The following is a 23,744-nucleotide window of genomic DNA, read 5'->3' as shown; positions in this document are numbered from 1 at the left end:
CACATAATTTCAGCATTAAAGCCATAATTCTAGATCCACAATCCAAAGTTAGATAGGGGCATGAGAAATGAGTCTGGCACTCTCACATCACCCCTTGGACGGTAAACCTCCCTTGGGACCGTTGCCTGGGAACCTATCTGGCTCACAAGACTGCCATCCCCTCTGGCTTTGTGGAACACCACCAACAAACCTCCTCGGAGCCGTCACGACCCCACTGGATCTCCTCGTGATCCTGAGACGAGACTCGAAACCTGCAAACAAACAAACAAACAACAAGGGGGTGCAGGCTTGACTCACCTCCCAACCATGACAGCGGTAGGCAAGCCCACAGTCTTGGCTATCCTCACCGAGCCACGAGCTGAGCTAACTAGGTTGACGTACCGACCAATCTCCTCCTCGCGACGTCCCATACCGCCACGAAGTTGCCCTCGCGGGCCTTGAGATTGCTGCCGGCCTCGGCTGCGTAAAGCAGATGCACGTTTGCACTAGATCTAGGCTCCAAGACCATAGAGCTCTCACAAACTCGCGAGACTCTCTATATCCCAATAACTAACCTTGGCCACCCTTTTATAGGTTCTTGGCCGGTCATCGGGCGTCCACACTTGGGCGCCCGCCCGTCCATACTTGGGTGCCCGCCCGTTAGTCTTTCCCTTACTCAGCTCGCCAATCAGCCTGCCTAGTTCCAAGCTTCCCCAAGCCTCGAAACTAGTCTTGCGTGCGTGTAGCACATGGTAGATACACACTGTGCACATGACATACTCCCCTTCCTCTAAGAGCTCACTCCTGAGCTCACTAAAAAGCCAGGGTAATCTTTCTGAAGAGTAGCCAATGTCTCCCATTTAGCGTCCTCCTCAACATGATCCTTCCACTTGATCTTATATTCCGTGATAAGCGTATTACACAATCTTCTTTCACGAAATCCAAGAATCTTTTCAGGTTCGTGCGGAACAAATGTCATGTCCTCGACATCTATAATTTCTTGAGGAGTAACTAACTGGTCTGTTCCACCCAGTACTTCCTTAAGTCTACTGACATGAAATACAGGATGAACTTTCACATGAGAAGGCAAATCCAATTCATATGCAACTGAACCAATCCGTCGTGTAATACGAAATGGTCCACAGTATCTAGGGGATAATTTCGGAGATCGACCTGTCCGTAAAGTCTCGGAATCTTTCGGAACTCGCAAATATACCATTGTTCCGTCAGAGAACTCTCTGGGTGAACGATGTCTATTAGAATAAAACCTGTCTCGGTCTTGAGCACTTCTAATAGATTCCTTCGCAACTTGTAACATTTCTTGCATATCTTGCAAAAAATTACGTGCTGCATCATGTTGAAGTTCTGAGAATTCTACTGTAATAGGTGATCTAGGTTGAAAACCATACATAAGCATGAAAGGACTAAAACCTGTATTCGTATGCTTAGTACTGTTATATGCAAATTCTAACATAGAAAGATAATCCTTCCATGAACTCTGTCTTTTGGATACATATGCTCGAAGCATATCCTCCAAAATCTGATTCACTCTTTCAGTCTGGCCATCAGATTGAGGATGATCGGAGGAACTCAAATTCAAAGTTGTTTCCAACTTTTCAAAAACAAGTTTCCAAAAATCACTCATAAACTGGAGTCCCTATCACTGACTATGTCCTGCGGTAACCTGTACAGTCTAAACAATTGCTCGATAAACTGTCGTACTAATTGCGTAGCTGTAATAGTCTTCCGGATTGGTAAAAATCTAGCCATTTTTGTGAAGTGATCTACCACAACCCAAATAGAATCGTGGCCTTAATGTGTTCTTGGCAATCCGGTAATAAAATCCATGGAAATACTTTCCCATTTATTACCTGGGATTTGCAAAGGATGCAACAACCCAGCCTGTCTAAAGCGTTCAGCTTTATTTGCCTGACAAATTTGACACTTGAGAACATAATCTTCTACATACCCTTTCATCTTTGGCTAATAAAAAGTGTGTTTCACTAACGATAGTGTCCTGTGTACCCCAGGGTGTCCAACAGAAGGGGCGTCGTGACACTCCTTAAGAATCTTGGACCGAATGTTCGGGATCTGTGATACACAAATTTTGTCATTACGGAATAGTAACCATTCCGAATCATCCACTGGCCTCCTACAGCCTGAATGGTAGACCGATCAGTCATCGAGTCTTGGTTAATCAATGAGCTCCCGTCCTGGATCTTCTGCCAAAATGGACCAAAATAACTATCAGTCCTGCAAAGTCCTCTCAATGACTGAAATAAGTCAGTAGAAATCTCGATGAACGACAAAGAATTCACCTCTCTAATTCGACTAAGCGCATCTGCAACACTATTCATGTACCCTTTCCAATAACGGATCTCAAAATCAAAATCTTGCATTAACTCCGCCCAACGAGCTTTCCTTCCTCTCAAATCATCCGCGTCACACACATACTTGATTGACTGATGATCAGTCAATACCACAAACTTGGAGCCATATAAATAATGTCTCCAAAGCTTGAGAGCATGAATCACAGCATAAAGCTCCTTCTCAAGGGTTGGCCAACGAGATTGAGTGTCGTCTAGCTTTTTACTTTCAAAAGCAACCGGTCTACGATCTTGAAATAGAGCAGCCCCGATAGCATAGTCACTGGCATCAGTTTTAAGAACATAAGGCTGACTAGGATCGGGTAATGCTAAGATAGGTGCTTCCTTGACTTTATCTTTCAAAAGTCTGAAGGCCATATCCAAATTGTTATTCCAAGTGATAGGCCAAGGTTAGTTATTGGGATATAGAGAGTCTCGCGAGTTTGTGAGAGCTCTATGGTCTTGGAGCCTGGATCTAGTGCAGACGTGCACCTACTTTACGCAGCCGAGGCCGGCAGCGATCTCGAGGCCCGCGAGGGCAACTTCGTGGTGGTATGGGACGTCGCAAGGAGGAGGATCTGTGTTCTTTGCCTTGGGCTTCGTATCCGTGTACTTTCCTGTACTTTGGACGTGTACATCATCATGTACACCATCATCTGGGATTGAATCAGTGTTTAGCTTTGCTGAGCCTGATGCTCTGATACCAATGTAACATGTGGAAGCTTTGGGAGTCTTCTTTCAGCCCTAAACACTCTTGGGAACATGCTGATGCAAAACGCAGATATAGAGAGAGAGAGAGAGTAGAGAAAGAGAGGTGTGCTGGAAAATTCAGTATATTTCATATAGTACAAAAAGGGTACTTTGCTACAGCCCTAGGCTGTCTTCATAAAAAGGTGATAAACACCAAAATTCTGGTCCCTACTTGGACCCAAAGGGGACTCAATCCCTAGAGGACTGAATGACTAGAATGAAGAGCCACGCTTGCTATTTATAGTCGGAATAATGCAGGAGCTGGCCGACTGATGCTTGGTCTTCTCCTTTGCCGGTCGTGCTGCGCCACACCTTGTACTGGACCGCCTCCTTGCAGCCGACGTTCTCTGGTACAGCCGACAGGCTCTGATCTTCAGCTTATGTCATCTGTGGGCAGCCGACAGGCTTTTTCTCTTGCTCTCCAAGCCTTGCTCCAGTCCACACTGCCCATAGCCTTTTGTGCTCCAATTTTTGATTCTATCTGGTTCATACTCTTTTATCTGGCTGCCTCTTCTGGATCAGCACCTGAGAATGTCCATGGCATTTATCATGCACATGACATATAAAGCATGTTCTTTTGGACTAACCTTATACAAACGTTATACAAACCTGCACCTACTCTTGGGGACTGATGACGTGAGTAGGGATGTCATAGCTTATTGTCCACGCTATGCATGATAGAGTTGATGAACCTCCACTTCATGTTCGGACAGACATGGGAGTTAATGGTTGCACTTTTGAGTCAAAGTCTTTTTTAAAAGTTTAGCTTAATGTTTGGTTCTAGCTCTTAGTGCATTAGGTCTAGAGTTTACAGTTCTCTGTTTTGCTATTTTGTTTTTTGTTTTTTGTTTTTTTGTTTTGTTTTGTTTTGTTTTTTTATTTTTTTTGGATTTTTTGTTTGTTTGTTTGTTTTTGGTTAATGTCTTAATTAAAAGTCTTCATTTGATATTATCTTTTGATTTCCTCTCCTTAGTAGCTAGGTTTGTTAGTTTATTTATTTTTGATCTTTCAAATGCTTTGTTTTTGTCTTTGTCCTTCTTCACTATTATTTCTTTCTCAAATCTCTCAATTTGTAAGTTTAGATTTTTCTGACCTTATGAAGGTATATATCTATGTAAGAAGAGAAGAGCTTTTATCGAGCGAGCCCCAAGCATGTGGCAAACGGACCATGGGGTTCCAGATTAGAGGCTGTCAGAGACGCTCCTCGGAGGCTATTGGAGTTGATTGCTCAGAGGCCGGCCTGAGATGATCCCAAGCACGCAAGAGACTGGCTACAAATCTATCCTCAAATGCCTAGACTAAAGCCACGAGCCCGCATCTCTATGAAAATCCATCTCGTGCTCTGAGGTGAAGGGCCTCCATTACCAGACTGCCACTCATCACAAAACTGAGGACCTGGGACAGAGAGTGCTGAAAGTTTGTAAACTCCATTCTCCACTCCGCCTTCCCAAACTACCTAGCCTGTTGCTTTGTCCCAGAGAGCAACAAAATGCTCATCAAACTCCACCCGTATGCCAATCTTGCAAACCTGATGCACTGACAAGAGATGAAAACCAAGTGATGGAACATACAACACTTGGGAGAAATGCTTCCCCCTTCTGCCATCGGGAACTATCTCCAACCTGCCCTCACTGTGAACTGGGATAGTGGATGTATCCCCAGTAAGAATGTGACCAGAATACCTGTAGAGATCCTGTAAAGCTGATGGGAATGAGTCATGTGCCTGGAAGCACCACTGTCTAGAATCCACTCCCGAGAATCCGTACTGGAGAGTGCTTCAACCTCCTCCCTACACGAAGAAAATGAAACATCGGTGTCCATAACCTCCAGGTGCACAAAAGCTGGAGTCTTCACGGTTGTTGCTGAGGATTCTGCACCCTTCTCGGTGCTCCGCTTGGGACATTGCCTCCAATAGTGGCCTTTCTCACCAAAATCATTGCAGGTCCTCTCTGCCTTCAGTTTCTCGCGGTCTAAGTTGGACTTCTTCTCAGAAGACTTCTCCGGTGAAGCCTTCCCTTTGCCCTTGTTATTACAGCCTTTTGACCGTTGGCCAGTTAAGGCCTCCGAACCTCCGCCATGTGGAGGGTTCGTGAATCTTTCCTCTTGGTCCAAGACCATGGGCACAAGCTCCTCCCATGTGATGGTGCTGAGCCTGCCACTGGTAATCAACGAAGAGTAAAATGCTGAGTACTGAGAGGGCAGATGTGACAACAACGTTATGGCCATATCCTCTGATGATCTCTTTCCAAGCCTAGAGAACTTCCTGCTGAAGAGCGTGCAGCTTGTTGATGTGCTCCCGCATCGTCGACGACTTTGCAGGATTCATCACCCGCATCTGTACTTCCAAGGAGATCCTCTTCATGGGCGATACCCTGTTGTAGAGAGAAGCCAAATGCTGCCATATACCTCTGCCCAGCGTCATATGCTTAATATGATTGATTACCTATGGTGTGCAATTGAGGAAAATGAAAGAACGGACTCTGGCATTGACACGATCCCATAACTGTGCCTGTGCCTGTGCCTCACGTTCCTTCCGAATCGAGGGTAACTCCCCTTCCTCTAACTCCGGCCGTGGAACCCCAACAACAATGAAATCAGCAAGGTCGTAAGACTCCAAAACAGATTCCATCATTATCTTCCATATTCCGTAGTTGTTCCCGTCCAACTGACGGTCCACTGGGAACATGGGGTGTGTCAGGCTCTTCACGTGCTTCTCAGCCATCTCAAGTAAATTTGCCATTGCGGGGGTGTAACTTAAAAGGGTGGGTGGTTGGGAAAAAATGAAGAACTAAACCTGCAAGTGGCTGTCCAGCAAATCAGCCCGCCTTCCTCTTGCTTATCCTCTTCCCGTACGGTCCAAAACAGTCCACCAATCAGCAACAAAACAGCCCCCCTCTTGCTCACACAGTTCCCAAGATCTTCCAAGAGCCTAGAGCTCTGATACCATGCCAGAATATGCAGCGGAGATGAAGACAAGATCTGAAAACACAAGAGCAAGTGCATTGCAGAAAAACACAGCAATAGAGAGGGGGAGAGAGAGAGAGGTGTGTGACTCTGCTATATACACAAGAAAATCCTGGAGACTGAATACAATGTGTGTGGGGGCAAGGGGCCATTTTATATGGCCCCTACAGCCAGTCGGCCTGCTATAAAGACAGCCGACAGCAGCATAAGACTCACGACCTGCTCCACCATCAGTCGGCCAGCATACAGAGGATCGGGGAGCAATAGAACCAGCCGGCCATGTCTCGGCCAGCACACAGAGGTAGCCGACATGCACAGGACAGCCTCCCACACCTGGTAAAAATAGGGAAAAAAATGGAAAAAAATATGGAGAGTGGGGAAAAATGAGAAAACACCTAAATTGGGCGGGCACACCCACAACAGAGGCCCTGGTGTAAATATACAGATAGGAGATGACTGCTAACAGAGGAATGAGGAGGGAGGTCCAAGGAAGAAGGATTCACCTCCAGGGGAGGAGGGGGGTAGGGGCTGCGAGGTCTGGCCCATCAAAGGCTCTGAAGGGTCAAAGAGCCTCGCCTCGCGAGGCAATATGGATGCCTAGAGCGGGATCATGACAAGGCAACAACCTCCAAGAAGGGGGGGAGCTTGCGGTAGGTTCCTCGAAGGTACCGAAGGGGGGGGGGTGGGGCTGATGAGATGATGAGATAAGTGCTCGTAAGGGTTTTCTGACAAAACTGTATCCTCCTTTGGCCTGCCAGACTGGCGCGCTTGGTGGCACCGCTCTGCTTTGGAAGTCCCGACCATGGTTTCGCCTCAGACGACCAATCTACCACTCTCCTGCACCGAGATCCTTGGAGGCCGGACCCTAGTGCTCTGATGCCTAGGTGCCGGGATCCCCTCCTCCCCCCTGATGAGAAACTAAACTGAGAACGCGAGGAGAGGCAGGGGGGGACCATTGGAGGCGCCCTCCTGGACTGACGGCGGAGACGAGCTCTAGCAAGGTGTCCCATCTACCGGCAAAGGAAGTATTGGTCGGGGAGACCAGAGAACTCAACTCTCTGCAAAATAGCAGCTCACTGAAGGCAAGAATATGATATGAGGAACTGACTCTAAAGAGGTTATGGCATATGTAGATACGAAGAGATGGAATCTTGGCCGCCCAAGCTAGAACTGAAGCGGCAGTTTGGGGGGGGGGAGTTATGGCATATGCAGATACGAAGAGATGGAATCTTGGCCGCCCAAGCTAGAATTGAAGCCGCAGTTTGGGGGGGGGGGAGGGGGGTCCATCACTCTCCCAATAACACCACTTGAGAGGAGAGGAAGGTATTCCATCGTGAGACCAAGAAAGCAAACTGTCACGAGAAAGCCTAAGACACCAATCAGAGTAGTGGACGTTGGGTCGAAGTCGTGCTGCCACCTCGCAAAAAAGTTATGGGCAATACACAATGCGACCTGGCTCAGCAGCATGACTCTGTCGATGCAGCAGGCGAATAAAACTTACCCACGTCCCAAAGGATGAATATTAGTGATTTTTCCAAGCTCGCTGATAAGGCTTGCTTGGCAAAAGATCCCTAAGCTGTCCACGTGCCGATCGGCTACCCACAATCATGGCACATGCAGACCAAGGTGGAGGCCTCTAGGGAGGCAACAGTCAAAGCGAGGAGCGGGAGGTCCTCTTTTGAGAAGGGAAGGCAAGGGACGGAAGCCTCAGTTGGGGATGACGGAGTGTCTGCCATGGAGTCGTCCTCAAGGTGCGAAGACCAAAAGATGCTGACACACTCGCCAAAGAGAAAGAACAACCCGAAAGCTAAAACACCTCACGAGGGAGAGGAAAGGGCTAGGGCAACGGAAGGAGCTCAACGGAGGGGAAGGGGAGGGTGTGTGTGCTGACTGAAGGGGCAAAAAGGCAAGGAAGGCAAGGCGGAAGAGGGACTGGCAAAAAGAAAAGGGGCCAATTAGGAGGTGGGGTAGACCGGAAGGAGTGGGAAGACGGGAACTCAAATCGACGAGGGACGAGGCGGGCGAGAGCCAGGCGAACCCAAAGGCCGGCTGAACCGAGGCACAGGCTAGGAAGGGCTAAGGCGGGGGATCAACAACCAGAAGAGGAGAAAGCGTAGGACGGGAGCTAGGAGCGAAACCAAGCAAAGAGAGGGAGTAGGGCGAAGGCAAGGGTAGAGAAAGGGAACAAGGCGAAGGCGAAGACAGCAAGTGCGCTAGCGGGGGAAGCTCCAACGCTCGCTTACTATTCTGAAACCCCTCTGCTCTTCAAATTTGTTAATCTAATGGTGTCCTTAGATGAAGAGATAGCTCATACAAATTGCAGTGCTTCAACCTCCTGATATGGATTGTCTGAGATTTCCCATAAGTGGCAGTGTTACAACCCCAATGTCGTCATAAACGCAAAACATGAGTGATTAGTACTAACCCCCTACGAGAGGTGTAGGCTATCTCACCTCCCAACCGTAGGTTCTATGCTTCAAACCATCAAGCCAGGGACTAAGGTTTGACACCCACAAATCCATGTTAATCCTTCGACATGCCAACCTATGCTATGCCTCACGTGTAGCCGGAGTCTTGGTCGAACTCTGACCAATAGTGAGGTTATGACAATAATAACCCATGTTTCACTTATAGAGTGCCCACTCTGCTGCTATAAAGAAACAAACTGTTATAAATAGCCAGTACACATGGATTTATTAATAATAACCTTAGCCACCCGTGTTAGCATGCTTCCTCTTGATCCCAAAGCTCCACTAACCCTATCGGATTAGGCCACCAATCCTAAGGATTAGTACTAGGTACGTAACAAGGCAGGTACTTCTTCGAAGAAGTCTTTTGATCTCCCACATAGCATTCACTTTATCCATCGGTTTGAGAATGATAAGTTGACAAAAAAATCAACTTAGTGCTCATATTGTCAAAGAGAGCTCTCCAAAAAAGACTCCTTGTTCTCGGATCTCTGTATCCCACAATAGATTCAGGCATCCCATGATGCTTAAAGACCTATGATACAAAGATTTTCACCATATGCGCAGTCTTTATGGTTCTCTTGATAGGCAAGAAATGAGCTTGCTTGCTAAAATTGTCCGCAATTCTCCATATCGCATCATTGTCATACTATGTACAAGGCAAATCCATGATAAAATCCATGGCAATGCTTTCCCATGGCTCGTTCAAAACTGGCAAAGACTGAAGCAAACCAAGAGTCTTTTGCCTATCAAATTTTGCCTTTTATCAAGTGAGACATGTACGTACATAAGCTCTTGTGTCTTCTCATGCTTGGTCAAAAGAAATGCATGTCAATCATTTGAGTGGTATGCAACATTTCTCTGTGTTCTACATACTAGCATAGGAAGGAGCATGATATTTGTTCAAAATTTTATGCCTCGTGTTTGAGACGACACATAGGTAGAGTTATCTTTCATAAAATAGCCATCTTTCATTACATAAGAAGCACGTGCATGACCAGCCGTATGTCACCAATTTGGTCCCCTCACCAATCTTGAACAGTGTTTCATCATTGCCATCCAATGGGTCATCTGGCATCATTGCCTCCCATTTACAAATCTCGTTCGAGCATCGTTGCCTCGCATATACAAATCTTGCTCCTTGGGCTTTAGGGCATCGTTGCCACCCAAGCTAGAGCATGTCTAAATAACCATTATAAGTAGGATAATAATCAATTCCAGTCCTGTATACACACACACAATGAGGGCTAGAGGTACAATCCCTCCCTCTTAAATCTTTCTTGATGACAACAAAAAGTCACAAAAATATGTTCGAATACAATCCTAGAGATCCTCATCTAAGACTTTCATAAGCCACAACATGGCCCTCATGGTACAAGACTACTCCAATGTAATCTTCTTTTGACAAACTTCCTGGCAAGATATCAATCTGATGATCTTTTGGTCTTTTTAGCTTCTTGCTCTACCAGGTTGGGACAATTTGCAGAATCCCTTCTTTCCACATTGGAAACACTTCCCTTCTTTGGCATATTCCTTGAATTGCTTGAGGGACAATCTTCTTTGAAAGAGTCGAGATTTGTCTCCACTTCCATTCTTCTTCTCGGCTCTTAATGGGGATCGGTCTTTAAACTTCTTGCTTTGAGATGGATCCCGATTGTCGTTCTTTGTCTTGCCGTCCATCCAAGGCATGTACAAGGCCTGCAAAGCTTTTGTCTTGAGCTTCTTCCAATGTTTTTGGTCCCACCATGTAAACTGCTTGCATAATCTTAGGTTGCAATCCATTGACAAACTTACACATTTCCATTAGTGATGGAAATGGGGGTATAAGAAGTAAACTTCAAAGAAACTACTAAAAAGTTGTTAAGATATGATGCCACTTTCTCACCAACTTCCTACTTTACCTCATCCCATTCCTTCTGTGAACAAGGTCTTGAAGTCGGCCCACGTCTTCGGCTCGGTCCCTTCTTGTACTACTTTTAGCCACCAACTCTAGGCAGCATCCTTCAAATGCATACGAACCATGCAAAGTTTTGACTTTTCAGAGTAGTCGTCACGTCCAAAAGCAACTTCAAATTGCTTGACAAAGGATAAAGCTTTCTGGGTATCCCGCTTTCATAAAAAACATCAAACTTGACGCTCTCCTCTCCCGGCTTGAAGTCCATTTTGCTGGTTGATGAAGGCTCCTTTGTCTTCCTTTCCTTAACCTGTCCTGAAGAAGCTGCGTTCGAGAGAGCTGGCCTAGGGATAGCCTCCCTGTTTCCTCCTCGAGAAATAGACCGGTTAACTCTAGATCCTTCTGCAATGGTGACTCCTTTGGCCTGAAGATAGGCTTTAGCAACTTCAACTCCTTCAGCTTCGGTGGCTCGATCCTTGATGAAATCTTCAAACATTCGAGCCCTTCTTTGGTCCTGTTCCTTCTTGGTTGTCCAAGCTAGGAACTCTTCTTCTTGAAGATACTGTCTAAACTTTTGAAAATCTTGATATTTTGCTGATGTCATGGCCGCGATCTCATGAGAGATAGATTAGCGGCCTTGGTTCCCTTCTAGAAGTTCTGTGTTGGCTTCGTAGTTGTTCCCTTCTTGAGGCCCTTGGTCTCCCTCAACTCTGGACATGGCTCTATCACCCTAGAAAAGATTTCTTCAAGAGAAATCCTTGCTCTAATCCCACTGTAAGCCCAACGGAGCGTGCAGTGATAGATTCAACCATGTGTCCAAGAGATATAAATAGAGAGAGAGAGAGAGAGAGAGAGAGAGAGAGAGAGAGAGAGAGAGAGAGAGAGAAAAGGGGGAGAGGGAAATGGGTATGGGGTTTCACACAGTACACCATGCTTAGGGGGGAATAGGCCCCGCCCCCTTTTCAGGAATTTATTTTAGGAACAATTCACGGGCTCTTCCAAGCCGGGACCAATACAACAAATGAATACAATATCAAACAAGAGTGCCGATGTCGAGGTCGGGTTGAAGTCGGTGTCGAGGCACAAGATCTCTGATACTTGAGCTCACCATTGGGAAGACCCACAAGAGTCTTACACCGGGCTAGTACCAATATCCAATATCTGAATCAAGTTTGATGCTCTCAGATTTTCCACAAGTGTCTCTTCACCAAAAACTGGTCAAATAGAATCCCAAAAAAGGTTCACTTTCAAGATGGTAGGCGGCCTGCAGCAAGTTCTCTTTCTCAGTCGAACAGGTCAACAACAGTACGGTTTCCCTGTTTTTTGTTGATCACCCTCCAGCTGGCCAACAGCAGGCTGGTTTGCTCCCCCTCTCGACTGGTGCTCTCAGGCTGGTCATATAGCTGCGAGTTCTCTCTCTCCTGTCTGCTCTCCAAACCCGGTCGTACAGCTGCGTTCTCTCTCTCAATACTGGCCATACAGCAGCGAGCTGTCTTCTGGGCTCTTTTGTACGGAGCAGACCGTACAGCAACTGATAGTCGGGTTGCTGTCTTTGGTGGTTTGTACCGGCTGGCTACAAAGTGTTTCTCCTCTCTCCTGCCCTCAGAATAGGCTGTAAAAAGTGGGCTGCTGTGGGCCCACTGACATGGCAAGAGAACATGTGTGGCTTATGAGGTTTGACATGATAGAACATGTATGGCTTGTGAGGCTTGATATGACAGAACATGTATTGCTTGTGAAGCTTGACATGACAGAACATGAGTGGCTCGTGAGGCTTGACATTACAGAAACATGTATGGCTTATGAAGCGTGACATGATAGAACATGTGTGGCTTATGGAGCCTGACATGACAATACATGTATGGCAAATACAACCTAACATAGTATTTAAAAATCTTTTAATATTTTGCTTTCCAAAAGCTAGTCGCATCATTCCAAGCCTGTAAGGTGACCTTGTGCTACTATCTTGCCATGACAACAAGTACAGTGGCTAGAAATCATAATAAAATGATTAAATACCCTTGTTTTCAGTATTTCTTCATGATGGAAGCCTCCAAACAGTCCCCAGAAGCTGGTATTCTTCATGGGCAGTCTTCAAGAGAGACAGAAAGCGAGTAGCCATCATTAGGGCAGCCTGTAATGGTGGTAGAGGCTAGTGTGCAGCAAGAGAGCCTCCTTTAATGAAGAGAGAGTGCTCCAATTTATAAATTTGGGGCTCCCATGAGTGAAAAAGGAAAGAGAAGGCTATGATGACAAGTGGAGAACCACACAAAAGCTGAAGTGACAAGTGTGAAGCCATTGGTCTCACTTTGATCCACTTTCTAACAGGGGTCAGGCCACTTGTCTCACTTTGGTCCACTTTCTTGCCACATGTCCCAATCTAAGAGATGGGTCCTTCCATAAACTTTATCTCTAAAAATATCCCAATTGGTAGCCCAGTTGTCATAGGCACTTTGGCAACTCTTAATATTTGCTCAATTCCAGACGTAATGACACGAACAGAATTTCCATCAGAGTTGGGTCAAAAATAGCAACTCTCCTAAATTTTAGGAGTGTGATTCTTTGTATTGTAGGATAATCCCCCATTCCCAAAGCTTGTGCTTTCAAAATATTTAGACATCCTGGAGTCCACTAGACTTCTTTCATACTGGGAAATGTCCAGTTGGTGACATCCTCCCCAACTTCTTAAAAGTTGTTTGCAACTTTAAGCTTCAAGCCATATATTCAAGATATAATCATGTTCCATCAAGTGGGCGAGACGAGAATCTCAAAAATCCAATATAACTGAAGAATCCATGTATATAAATGGGCAAGACTAAATAAGTCTTCATAATACCAATATCAAAATCATGACCCAAAATAAATGGGCGAGACAAAAAAATCCCCGTAAGTCCAACTATCATAATCGTGTTCCAAAATAAATGGGCAAGAATTCCATGGAAGATATGCTAGACACAGGCACAAGAGCCAATTGTGTGTCAATCACCAATATCAATGAGATAATCATATGCCAATGAAAATCACCAACCAGGTGCTAAGACACTTAAATAAGTGCCATGCATAAGAAACGAGTGCCTCGCACAAACTGGTGCCATTCTAGATTACAAACCATGGTGATAGAAAAGCTAGTTCTCCATAGTTAATATCATAAGTATACCTTGGTTCTCCTAGTTTATAGGCATTTCCGCCAAATGAGAAACCATAGATATAATCCATAAGATCCATGTCATTGTATAATCCAATAACAAACAAGCTCAAGGCACACAAACATGTGCCAATGCACATGACCCTTGGCGTAGACATAAGCCCCCTGCAAACTAGGTATCATGTCCACTTTACCACTTGCACTCCGTGTTGGTGCTCTGACCAGACACCTTGGATGAGAGGTGGGCTCAAGTAACAAGATAAAACAATCACTCGCAAGCATAGATAGCTTGGTGTTCATACCCCAACAAGATCGTCTTCACACAAGAGTGTGAAAAGGCCAATGCTGTGATACCAATGTAACTTCCGGGGTTTCCCAAAACACTTGACCATTAATGCAATTAAACACTTAAACCATGGCCACGGCCTTAACATATATCCATCATCACTTTGCATAAAACATAAAAGCTGGACAAAACATCCACAAATGTTGAAAATGGAACTTGCACATGTGACACCTCATAGATGCCAGAATGGGCCGATCCCCTCCTTTGAGTATTTTATTACCCAAGGAGAATAATATCATGTACAAGCTTTGAGGGCCTTACTCTCCCAACAGGAAGTGACGGATTATCCATATACAAATGCCAGAACTTAGCGCAACATGAGGCAACCATAAAATTCAGTGGGCACATAGCTGTAGAAATGCCGAGCCAACAATATAAACCATATACCTCCGTGTGGATACTGATTCTTCCCCAAAACCACGGGTCTTCATGCAATAGAGCTGGTACAGCAAGTACACCTCTCCATTCAGTCCGTACAATAGGTGCAATGGTTGGTACAACAGGTACAATGGTTGGCAGATCAAGTACAAGGGCTGGTACAGTTGGTACAGTGGCTGGTACAGTCGGTATAGTAAGTACAAGGGCTAGTACAACAAAAATAGTGGCTGGTATAGCCGGTACAATGGCTGGTACAGCAAGTACAAGGGTTGGTACAACAAGTACAGTGGCTAGAAATCATAATAAAATTATTAAATACCCTTGTCTTCAGTATTTCTTCGCAATGGAAGCCTCCAAACAATCCCCAACAGCCGGTATTCTTCATGGGCAGCCTTCAAGAGAGACAGAAAGCGAGTAGCCATCATGAGGGCAGCCTGTAATGGTGGTAGAGGCTAGTGTGCAACAAGAGAGCCTCCTTTAATAAAGAGAGAGGTCTCCAATTTATAGATTTGGGTCCCCCATGAGTGAAAAAGGAAAGAGAAGGCTATGATGACAAGTGGAGAGCCACACAAAAGCTGAAGTGACAAGTGTGAAGCCACTTGTCTCACTTTGATTCACTTTCTAACACGTGTCAGGCCACTTGTCTCACTTTGTCCACTTTCTTGCCACATGTCCCAATCTAAGAGATGGGTCCTTCCATAAACTTTATCTCTAAAAATATCCCAATTGGTAGTCCATTTGTCATAGGTACTTTGGCAACTCTTGGGATTTTCTCAATTCCAGACGTAATGACGTGAACAAAATTTCCATCGAAGTCGGGCCAAAAATAGCAACTCTCCTAAATTTTAGGAGTGTGATTCTTTGTATTGTAGGATAATCAATCCCCCATTCCCAAAGCTTGTACTTTCCAAATATTTAGACATCCTGGAGTCCACCAGACCCCTTTCGTACTAGAAAATGTCTAGGCTAGTGACAGTGTGACACTCGACAGAGCCACTGAGTTATGCAGAGCTCGATACTCCTGAACCCATGGCCCTCGCCCACGGCCACGCCACCACAGGAGGATCCAGGCCATCATCTCCCATCATCTAAGGACCTTCTCGCACCGGCTCAATTTAACCACCTTGAGCCCCATGCCACAGCGGCCCATGAGGGATGTATTAGGGTGATATGAGAGCTCTCTGCTCATGAACCTATATCAGATTTTATAGTTCTAGATTTTTCTTATCTTTCTTTATTACTATTTTGTACACAAGATGATGTACCTCATGGATATGATGTAGCCTTTTGGTCTTATAGGTCATTTTGGCCTTTTGAAGACGTTAATACAACTTTCTTTCTTTCTTTCTTTCTCTCTTTCTCAAAAATGCCACATTTTTGAAGAGGAGGTAGAAGAAGATTTTTAGCAAAACCAGTCCATACACATGTTTTTTGGCATGCTTTCTTGCTTCTCCGACCTTTGGTTTAGTCGGCAAATGAATATTTCACTGTTGACCAACCCTTGGGCGTCCTTATCTCTTGGATATCTACTTGTTGAGAAATGCTTTTAAGCATTTCTATCGTCAACAATTCGACCTAAAGTTGATTTCTACTTGCAAATTTCAGCAAATTCATTGGTTCTTGACCATTAAGGTCTCCTATGTCTCGGCTTGGCGCGCACATGCTTGTGTATGGATGCCAGCGTAGCATAGCTGCTTGTGGCGAGACATGAGGGATTGGGGAGCGAGGTTCTTCACGACAAAATCTGTGGAATCAACTCCGACTTTGACAAATCATGTTTGCAAAGTGTTTTCATTGTACGTGTTAGAAGTCATCTCCTGTCTATTTGTATACACCAGGGCCTCTGTTGTGGGTGTGCCCGCCCGTATATCATTTTTCCACACTCCCCGTATTTTTTCCCTATTTTTTCCATTTTTTTCTAGTGGCTGGAGGGCTGCCAGTTGATGCCAGGAGCACTCTGAAGCTGGCCGACTGCATCTGTATCAGTCGTGGGCTGTAGAAGTGCTGGCCGACTTGTTCTGTCCAGGCGTGGGGCATCTGATGCTGGCCAACTGCTATTTTCAGCAGTCGTGGACATTTACCTAGTCATGGGCACTTTTTAGTGCTGGCCGATTGCCCTCATGGGCTTGTATATATTGTCCCCCATCCTCCTCCACTTTCTCATTCAGTATCTCCGGGATCTTGTGTATAGAGAAGAGTTTACACACATCTCTCTGTGTTTCTTGTGCTGATTATTTTCTGCAGTCTACTTGCTCTTGTCTACCCAAGTTTGGATATCATTTCCGCTGCATATTCTGACATGGTATCAGAGCCCTAGGCTCTAGGAGATCTTGGGCGTTTTTCTGAGCAAGAGGGGGAGCAACAGGTTGCTGATCGGTGGACTGTTTCGGGCTGAACGGGAAGTGAAGGTGCAAGAGGAAGGCGGGCAAAGGGGCTAGACAGCCACTTGCATATTTTCTGATTTTCTGATTTTTCCCACCCACCCACCCTTTCAGGTTACTCTCCGAGATGGCGGATTTACTCGAGATGGCTGAGAAGCACGTGAAGATTCCGACTCTCCCCACGTTCCCAGTGGATCGGCAGTTGGACGGGTCCAATTACGGCATCTGGAAGGTCATGATGGAGTCAGTTTTGGAGTCATATGATCTTGCTGATTTTATTATCAAAGGGGTGCCAAGGCCGGAAGCTGAGGAAGGGGAGTTATTATCGACAAGGAAGGACCGAGAGGCACAGGCACAAATGTGGGACCGTGTCAACGCCAGGGTCCGGTCGTTTATATTCCTCAATTGCACACCACAGGTGATCAACCATGTGAAGCACATGACGCTGGCGAGAGGCATATGGGAGCACTTGGCTTCTTTGTACAACAGGGTGTCACCCATGAAGCGGATATCCTTGGAAGTGCAGATGCGGGTTATGAACCCTGCAAAGTCTTCGACGATGCGGGAACACATTAACAAGCTGCAGGCCCTTCAGCAGGAAGTCCTTCAAGCTGGGAAAGAGATATCGTCCGAAGATATGGCCATCACATTACTTTCCCACTTGCCTGGTCAGTATTCCGCTTTCTATTCCTCGTTGATTACGAGTGGCAGGCTTAGCACCATTACTTGGGAGGAGCTTGTGCCAATGGTCTTGGACCAGGAGGAACGTTTCACGAACCCGCCTCACGGTGGAGGTTCGGAGGCCTTAACTGGCCAACGGTCGAAAGGCCGTAATACCAACAAGGGCAAAGGGAAGGCTTCACCAGATAAGTCTTCCGAGAAGAAGCCTGATCCAGAACGAGAGAAGCTGAAGGCCGAAAGATCGTGTAATGATTGTGGCGAGAAAGGCCACTACTGGAGGAAGTGCCCTAAGCGGACAGGGAAGAGTGCTGAGTCCTCAGCCTCAGCTGCGAAGACTCCGGCATTTGTGCACTTGGAGATGGTGGACTCCGATGATTCATCGTCTTCGAGCGAGGAGGCAGTTGGCTTCACCGCAAAGGATACTCGGGAATGGATTCTCGACAGTGGTGCTTCCAGGCACATGACTCCATCCCGTGACTTCTTCCTGGATCTGAAATGGCAGTCAGGTCGTATCTTTATTGGCGATAACTCCACTATTCCGATTCATAGTGAGGGCCGGATGGAGATAATTCCCGACGGCAAGGGGGGCAAGCATGCTTCCCGTGTTCTTTATGTCCCTGCTCTGGGCTTTCATCTTTTGTCAGTGCATGAGGTATGCAAGACTGGCTTTCGGGTGGAATTTGAGGAGCATTCAGTTGCTCTAAGGGACCGTGAGACAGGCAAAGTTGTTTGGGAAGGCGGTGTGGAGAACGGCATCTACAAGCTCTCTGCACTCTCCTCACTGACAGGCTCTCAGGTCGGAGATTTGTGGCACTTTCGTTTTGGCCACTTAAATGTGGATGCTTTGCGGCACGCCTTCCGGGACCAGATGGTGGTTGGCTTGCCAGATGTTGGTAGTAGGCAAGGACGCTGCAGTTCTTGCATACGTGGTAAGCAGCACAGGGAATCCTTTCCGAAGCAGACTTCCAGGCGGGCTTCGAAACCTTTGGAGTTGATTCACACTGACTTGTGTGGACCACAGCAGATACCATCCTTGGGAGGATCTCTCTACTTCATGCTGCTTGTTGATGATTGTACCAGATTCACGTGGGTCTACTTTCTTTCACAGAAGGACCAGGCTTTTGCTCGGTTCAAGGATTGGCACGTGATGGTGGAGAAAGAGTCTGGATTTCAGGTCAAGACGCTCAGGGCTGACAAAGGAGGGGAATTCTCCTCGACTGTATTCTTTCGGTTTTGTGCAGATCATGGCATCAAGAGGGAATTGGCCAATACCGGATCGCCTTCGGAGAATGGAGTTGTTGAACGTAAGAACAGGACTGTGGTGGAGATGGCGAGGACTATGCTGGAGCATCGTGATCTTCCTCGTCCACTTTGGGGTGAGGCTGTGGCAACAGCTGTCCATACCATTAACCGCTCTCCGACGACTTCTGTACCCCATATGACTCCATTTGAGGCATATTTTGGCAGGAAACCCGATGTCTCGCACTTCCGTGTCTTTGGGAGTGACGCGTATGTACATATTCCGAAGAAGCAGAGGGGGAAGCTTGACTCCAAGTCCGGCAAGCTGGTATTTGTGGGGTATAACTCTCTTTCCAAGGGATACAGGTTGTATGATCTAGAGAGGAACGAGATTGTTGTCAGTCGGGATGTGGTCTTTGACGAGCATGTTCCAGCATCCACTGTCGAGGAGCGGCCACTTCTTGGAGATCCAGAGTCTGATGATGATTCCCAGTCTACCACTCCAGTTGATCCACCTCAGTCATCACAGGAGGTTGAGCCCGCAGCTGGAGTTGAGCCCCCGCGACCACAGGAGGCTCCACGATCTGTTCGAGTACCTAGGTGGTTGATGGACACCCTTCGGGAGTCGGGTGTCACGGAGCTACCCTCCGAGTGGACCACAGAGGACGGCCCTCGAAGATCACATCGAGTTCGAGATAAAAGCAACACGGCGGAGCTCCTTCAGGTGAACTATGCTCTTATGTCTCGTATCATGCGGGATAAAGAGCCCACTTCCGTAAAGGAAGCCCTTTCACAGGATACTTGGAGAGAAGCCATGCAGGTGGAACTTGACGCCATCGAGAAGAACAACGCTTGGGAGTTGGTACCGAAGCCGTCGAAGCGGTCAGTCATTGGTGTCAAATGGGTCTTTAAGACCAAGTACGCGGCTGATGGGTCGGTGGACAAACACAAAGCCAGGCTCGTGGCTAAGGGTTATGCTCAGCGGCCTGGCATCTACTACGAGGATACCTTTGCACCGACAGCGCGGATGACCACGATTCGGACCGTTCTTGCCCTTGCTTCTTCTCAGAGGTGGCCCGTGTACCAGATGGATGTAAAATCGGCGTTCCTTAATGGTGACCTGTAGGAGGAGGTGTACGTTGAGCAGCCTCCAGGCTTTATTGTTCCAGGATCGGAAGGGATGGTTTACAGGTTACGTAAGGCCTTGTATGGTCTTAAGCAGGCTCCAAGGGCTTGGAATCAGAAGATTGATTCCTTCTTTATTCGGACTGGATTCCAGAGATCGGTTGCAGATCCGAACCTGTATCTCTTTCGGGAACGCGGCATGGTCACACTCATCATCCTTTATGTGGATGATCTCATTCTCACCGGCGGTCATGTGGAGCACATTGGAGTGACGAAGGCTGCCTTGTCAAAGGAGTTTGAGATGACCGACTTAGGCTTACTCCACTTCTTCTTGGGATTGGAGATCTGGCAGACCCAGAGGGGGTTTTTCGTCTCTCAGCAGCGGTATGTTCATGAGTTGCTTGAGGCCTTTGGGATGGAGAACTGCAAGCCTATTACTTCGTCGATGGACCCGAACACAAAGTTAACCGTTACAGATCCTTGTGAGCCAGTTGATGCCTCGCAGTACCGGAAGTTGGTTGGTTCATTGATCTGGTTGCTGAACACCAGATTGGACTTGAGCTTCTCCGTGGGGCTGTTGAGCTCTTTTATGCAGACGCCATTGAAGACGCATTGGGACGCAGGATTGCGGATCTTGCGGTATCTGCAGAGTACGAAGGATTTGGGACTCTTTTACACAGGAGGGAATGGAGTCAAGCTCCAAGGTTGGAGTGACTCGGATTGGGGAGGAGATCCAGACACGAAGTCTCTACCTCAGGCTACGCTCAGGCGGCACTCCAGCTCCCTGGGGTTGGTTACACAGCCAGGAGCTGAGAGGGGGTGTTAGAAGTCATCTCCTGCTATTTGTATACACCAGGGCCTCTGTTGTGGGTGTGCCCGCCCGTATATCATTTTTCCACACTCCCCGTTTTTTTTCCCTATTATTCCCATTTTTTTCTAGTGGCTGGAGGGCTGCCAGTTGATGCCAGGAGCACTCTGAAGCTGGCCGACTGCATCTGTATCAGTCGTGGGCTGTAGGAGTGCTGGCCGACTTGTTCTGTCCAGGCGTGGGGCATCTGATGCTGGCCAGCTGCTATTTTCAGCAGTCGTGGACATTTACCTAGTCGTGGGCACTTTTTAGTGCTGGCCGACTGCCCTGATGGGCTTGTATATATTGCCCCCCATCCTCCTCCACTTTCTCATTCAGTATCTCCGGGATCTTGTGTATAGAGAAGAGTTTACACACATCTCTCTGTGTTTCTTGTGCTGATTATTTTCTGCAGTCTACTTGCTCTTGTCTACCCAAGTTTGGATATCATTTCCGCTGCATATTCTGACAGTACGAAGGTCATTGGAAATCTGGCATGTGATACCCATGAAGCTTGTATCTTGAGGAATCCTTAGTACTACAATCGTATTACAAGGGGATTCGGCCCTTTATGGCCCTATTGCTAGTGTCAGTTAAATTTTAGCATTGCTATCTTGTTTGCTTTTGGTGCCATTTCATCTTGTTTAATAGTATTAATAGTTAAAGCGTGTGGCAAGATTGTTCAGGACAATTTGCATACAAGGTCTTACTTGTATACACTTTAGAGTTTTCGTGGATGAGAAAACCATGGACAAGAGAAAACACAAGAGTACTTTTGCATGTAGCAATTTATGTCACGATTCTGAGTCAAAGCATGCATTGTTTTCTCAGGTTCAGAGGCTTCCATCGGTCTTCATTACTTTTGCAGCTTGGTCATTAAGTGAGGTACCTCACTTGACTTTTCCCACATTGCCCTTTTTTGTTTGCCTATAATGCCCAGGATAGCTAATTTTCAGCTTGTCACATGCATGTGACTCTGTTGTGTGGTTAGTGACAGAATCTTCTAATGTCACATGTATGCAGGTTATCCGTTACCCTCAGTATGCATTGAATATGATAGGTCTTTCCCCTTGGTGGTTGACCTGGCTTAGGTAAGGAGTGGTGGTTTTTAATGGAGTACAGATTGTGCCTACCTGTTTCAGCTTAGGATATGCAATTGTTATCATTGATCATCTGGAACAAGTGTTTTTGAACCTTTTGGGTTCTTCAGGTACTCTATCTTTATACCATTGTATCCCATTGGTGCCCTTTGCGGAGAAGGTCCGTTGTGTTGATGATTGGAAGAGTTTGTTATTTTTAGGAAGTTGAGGCTTCATACATGACTGAATTAAGGGGACTGTCATGGTTGCAGTGTTGTTGCTATATCAGGCCCTGCCGTTCATAAAGCAGATGAATCTATATGACAGTATCTTCAGTAAGCTTCCCTTCAGTTACTACAATTTTGTCTTGGTAAGAAATTGCTGTGTTTTCTCTCTTCAGGCCACGTTTCAAAGTTCTACTCATGTTGCTGATTGTGCTGTGTCAGCGTGTTCATCACTTTCTTACATCAGCATCTTGTGTCCCAGGTTGTATTGGCACTGTACCCTTTCTTATGGTTGATTCTCTACATCTATATGTTCAAACAGCGCCATACCAAGTTGGGCAAGAGGTCTGCTGGCAAGAGGAAGTCTCGGATCCGGAGTGATTGATGCACTCCATTTTTAGCTTGCCATTGCCAGAGAAAATAAGGAATTCTAACTGCAACTTAAGTTGATTTATCAGACATACTGCTACTGTACCCGATGCACTTTCAGGGCAAAGCTGAGTAGGCTACTCGCTTTGATTTACAGCACTCACATTGCAATTCTGCATCACTATTGTAGGCTTCTCTTTCTTTGGCTGTCTCCATTGCAGACAAATGAGCTGCCATGTTAAGGAGGACAGTGAGAAAATTTTGGTCTTCATGCTAGCCTTATAATTTTTGCCATTTGCCTTTTGTCTAGAAACTTAGCATGTTAGTTTACATGGAAAGGCATAAGACCAAGGTGGAATTATTTCCTACTTGGAACCTGCGTCTACGCTTGAGCACGGAGGACTGTAGAAAGCACTATGATGAAGTTCATAGTGGGTGGACTGTCTAACTTGATGTTGGCACACATGAGGAATAGGGTAAGGGTTGGAGCTCATACACACACACAAGGAGCAAGTCAACTAGCAGGAGAGTGGGAGAAGTACTTGCACGAAGTACAAGTAGAACTTATAATGAAAGCCCTAGTTTAAGTGTCCTTTCACATCAGGTGTCGAGGGGGAAAAACCCATTGGGATAAAAGTGTCCCTAGGGAGTTATTTCTTGTTCATATGTGACACTACATATTTGCATATCTTCAAATCTCCCTTGTAGTGAAATATGTGAACTTGTATAAGGTGGTAGATCACTCTCTATGTCTTGTGTAGAGCAGTAGGTTAATAGGATGGTTTTGATCCTTCCATGATCAAAATAGTGTGTTGAACCACCTTAGGTGGTACACCTTTCATTTCTTTGTATTCCAAGAAAAACAGTCTTTGAATATTTTTAAAAGATCAATGAGCTCTTCTTCTTCAGTTGCTGCTGCAGTTAAGTCTTTAGAAATGTAGACAGGTTTGGTATCCTCCCTTGGCTTTGCAATGTCTACCTCCTTAACTTACATTGGTCCATTGTAAGACATGGATTATCCATCTTTCTTTACTCTTTTGGCCGTAAATTGGACCACCTTTTGTTCATCAATGGTGTAGATTTTGAAATGGTATGGCACGGAGAGCAGGTATGGCTTGTCGTCATACTCTTCTTCTTGTGTTTCAAGGCTTTCGTCAGCCTTTGGTTCCTCATTGTTGATGGGTTCTAGAGTTGGTATCCCTCCTTCTGTTATTCCCATCCACATGCTATCGGTGGCATTTCTAGATGTTTCTAGTTCTTTGCCACGTGGTCGAAACAAATTCAAATTCTCCATTTTCCTCTATTCTGTCCTCGTTCTTTGCGTATCGAGCTCTTGTTTTCTTAAGCTCAATAGCCACAGTTTTCACTTTGCCTTAGTCCTCTTTAAGTCCGTTTCCATTTACTCCAATGTGGGGAAGAAGACTTGACCTGTCCTGGCGGCGCTTTTCTTATCCTTTATAACCCTAGGGGTCATCCCACTAATCCTCATTGTGTTAGCATTCTTGGGAC

General features: G+C 46.2%; 1 protein-coding gene across 1 annotated transcript in view; it reads left to right on the top strand.

Moving 5' to 3' along the window:
- Window positions 1-22,504, top strand: part of LOC147632316 (Protein-tyrosine phosphatase-like, PTPLA) — a 28,273-nt gene extending 5,769 nt beyond the window's left edge. The window contains exons 5-9 of the mRNA XM_086807146.1: window positions 21,395-21,448; window positions 21,587-21,654; window positions 21,774-21,823; window positions 21,915-22,012; window positions 22,129-22,504. Coding sequence (XP_086663272.1) covers window positions 21,395-21,448; window positions 21,587-21,654; window positions 21,774-21,823; window positions 21,915-22,012; window positions 22,129-22,251 — 393 coding nt within the window. The 3' untranslated portion in view covers window positions 22,252-22,504. The remainder of the gene's footprint in view (window positions 1-21,394; window positions 21,449-21,586; window positions 21,655-21,773; window positions 21,824-21,914; window positions 22,013-22,128) is intronic.
- Window positions 22,505-23,744: the final 1,240 nt, after the last annotated feature.

Source organism: Cibotium barometz, chromosome 13, assembly GCF_041138505.1.
Source record: "Cibotium barometz isolate CiBa-2024 chromosome 13, ASM4113850v1, whole genome shotgun sequence".
NCBI classification, from domain to species: Eukaryota; Viridiplantae; Streptophyta; class Polypodiopsida; order Cyatheales; family Cibotiaceae; genus Cibotium; species Cibotium barometz.
Note: the sequence above shows the minus strand (reverse complement) of the source record. Positions and strands in the feature narration are given on the sequence as shown.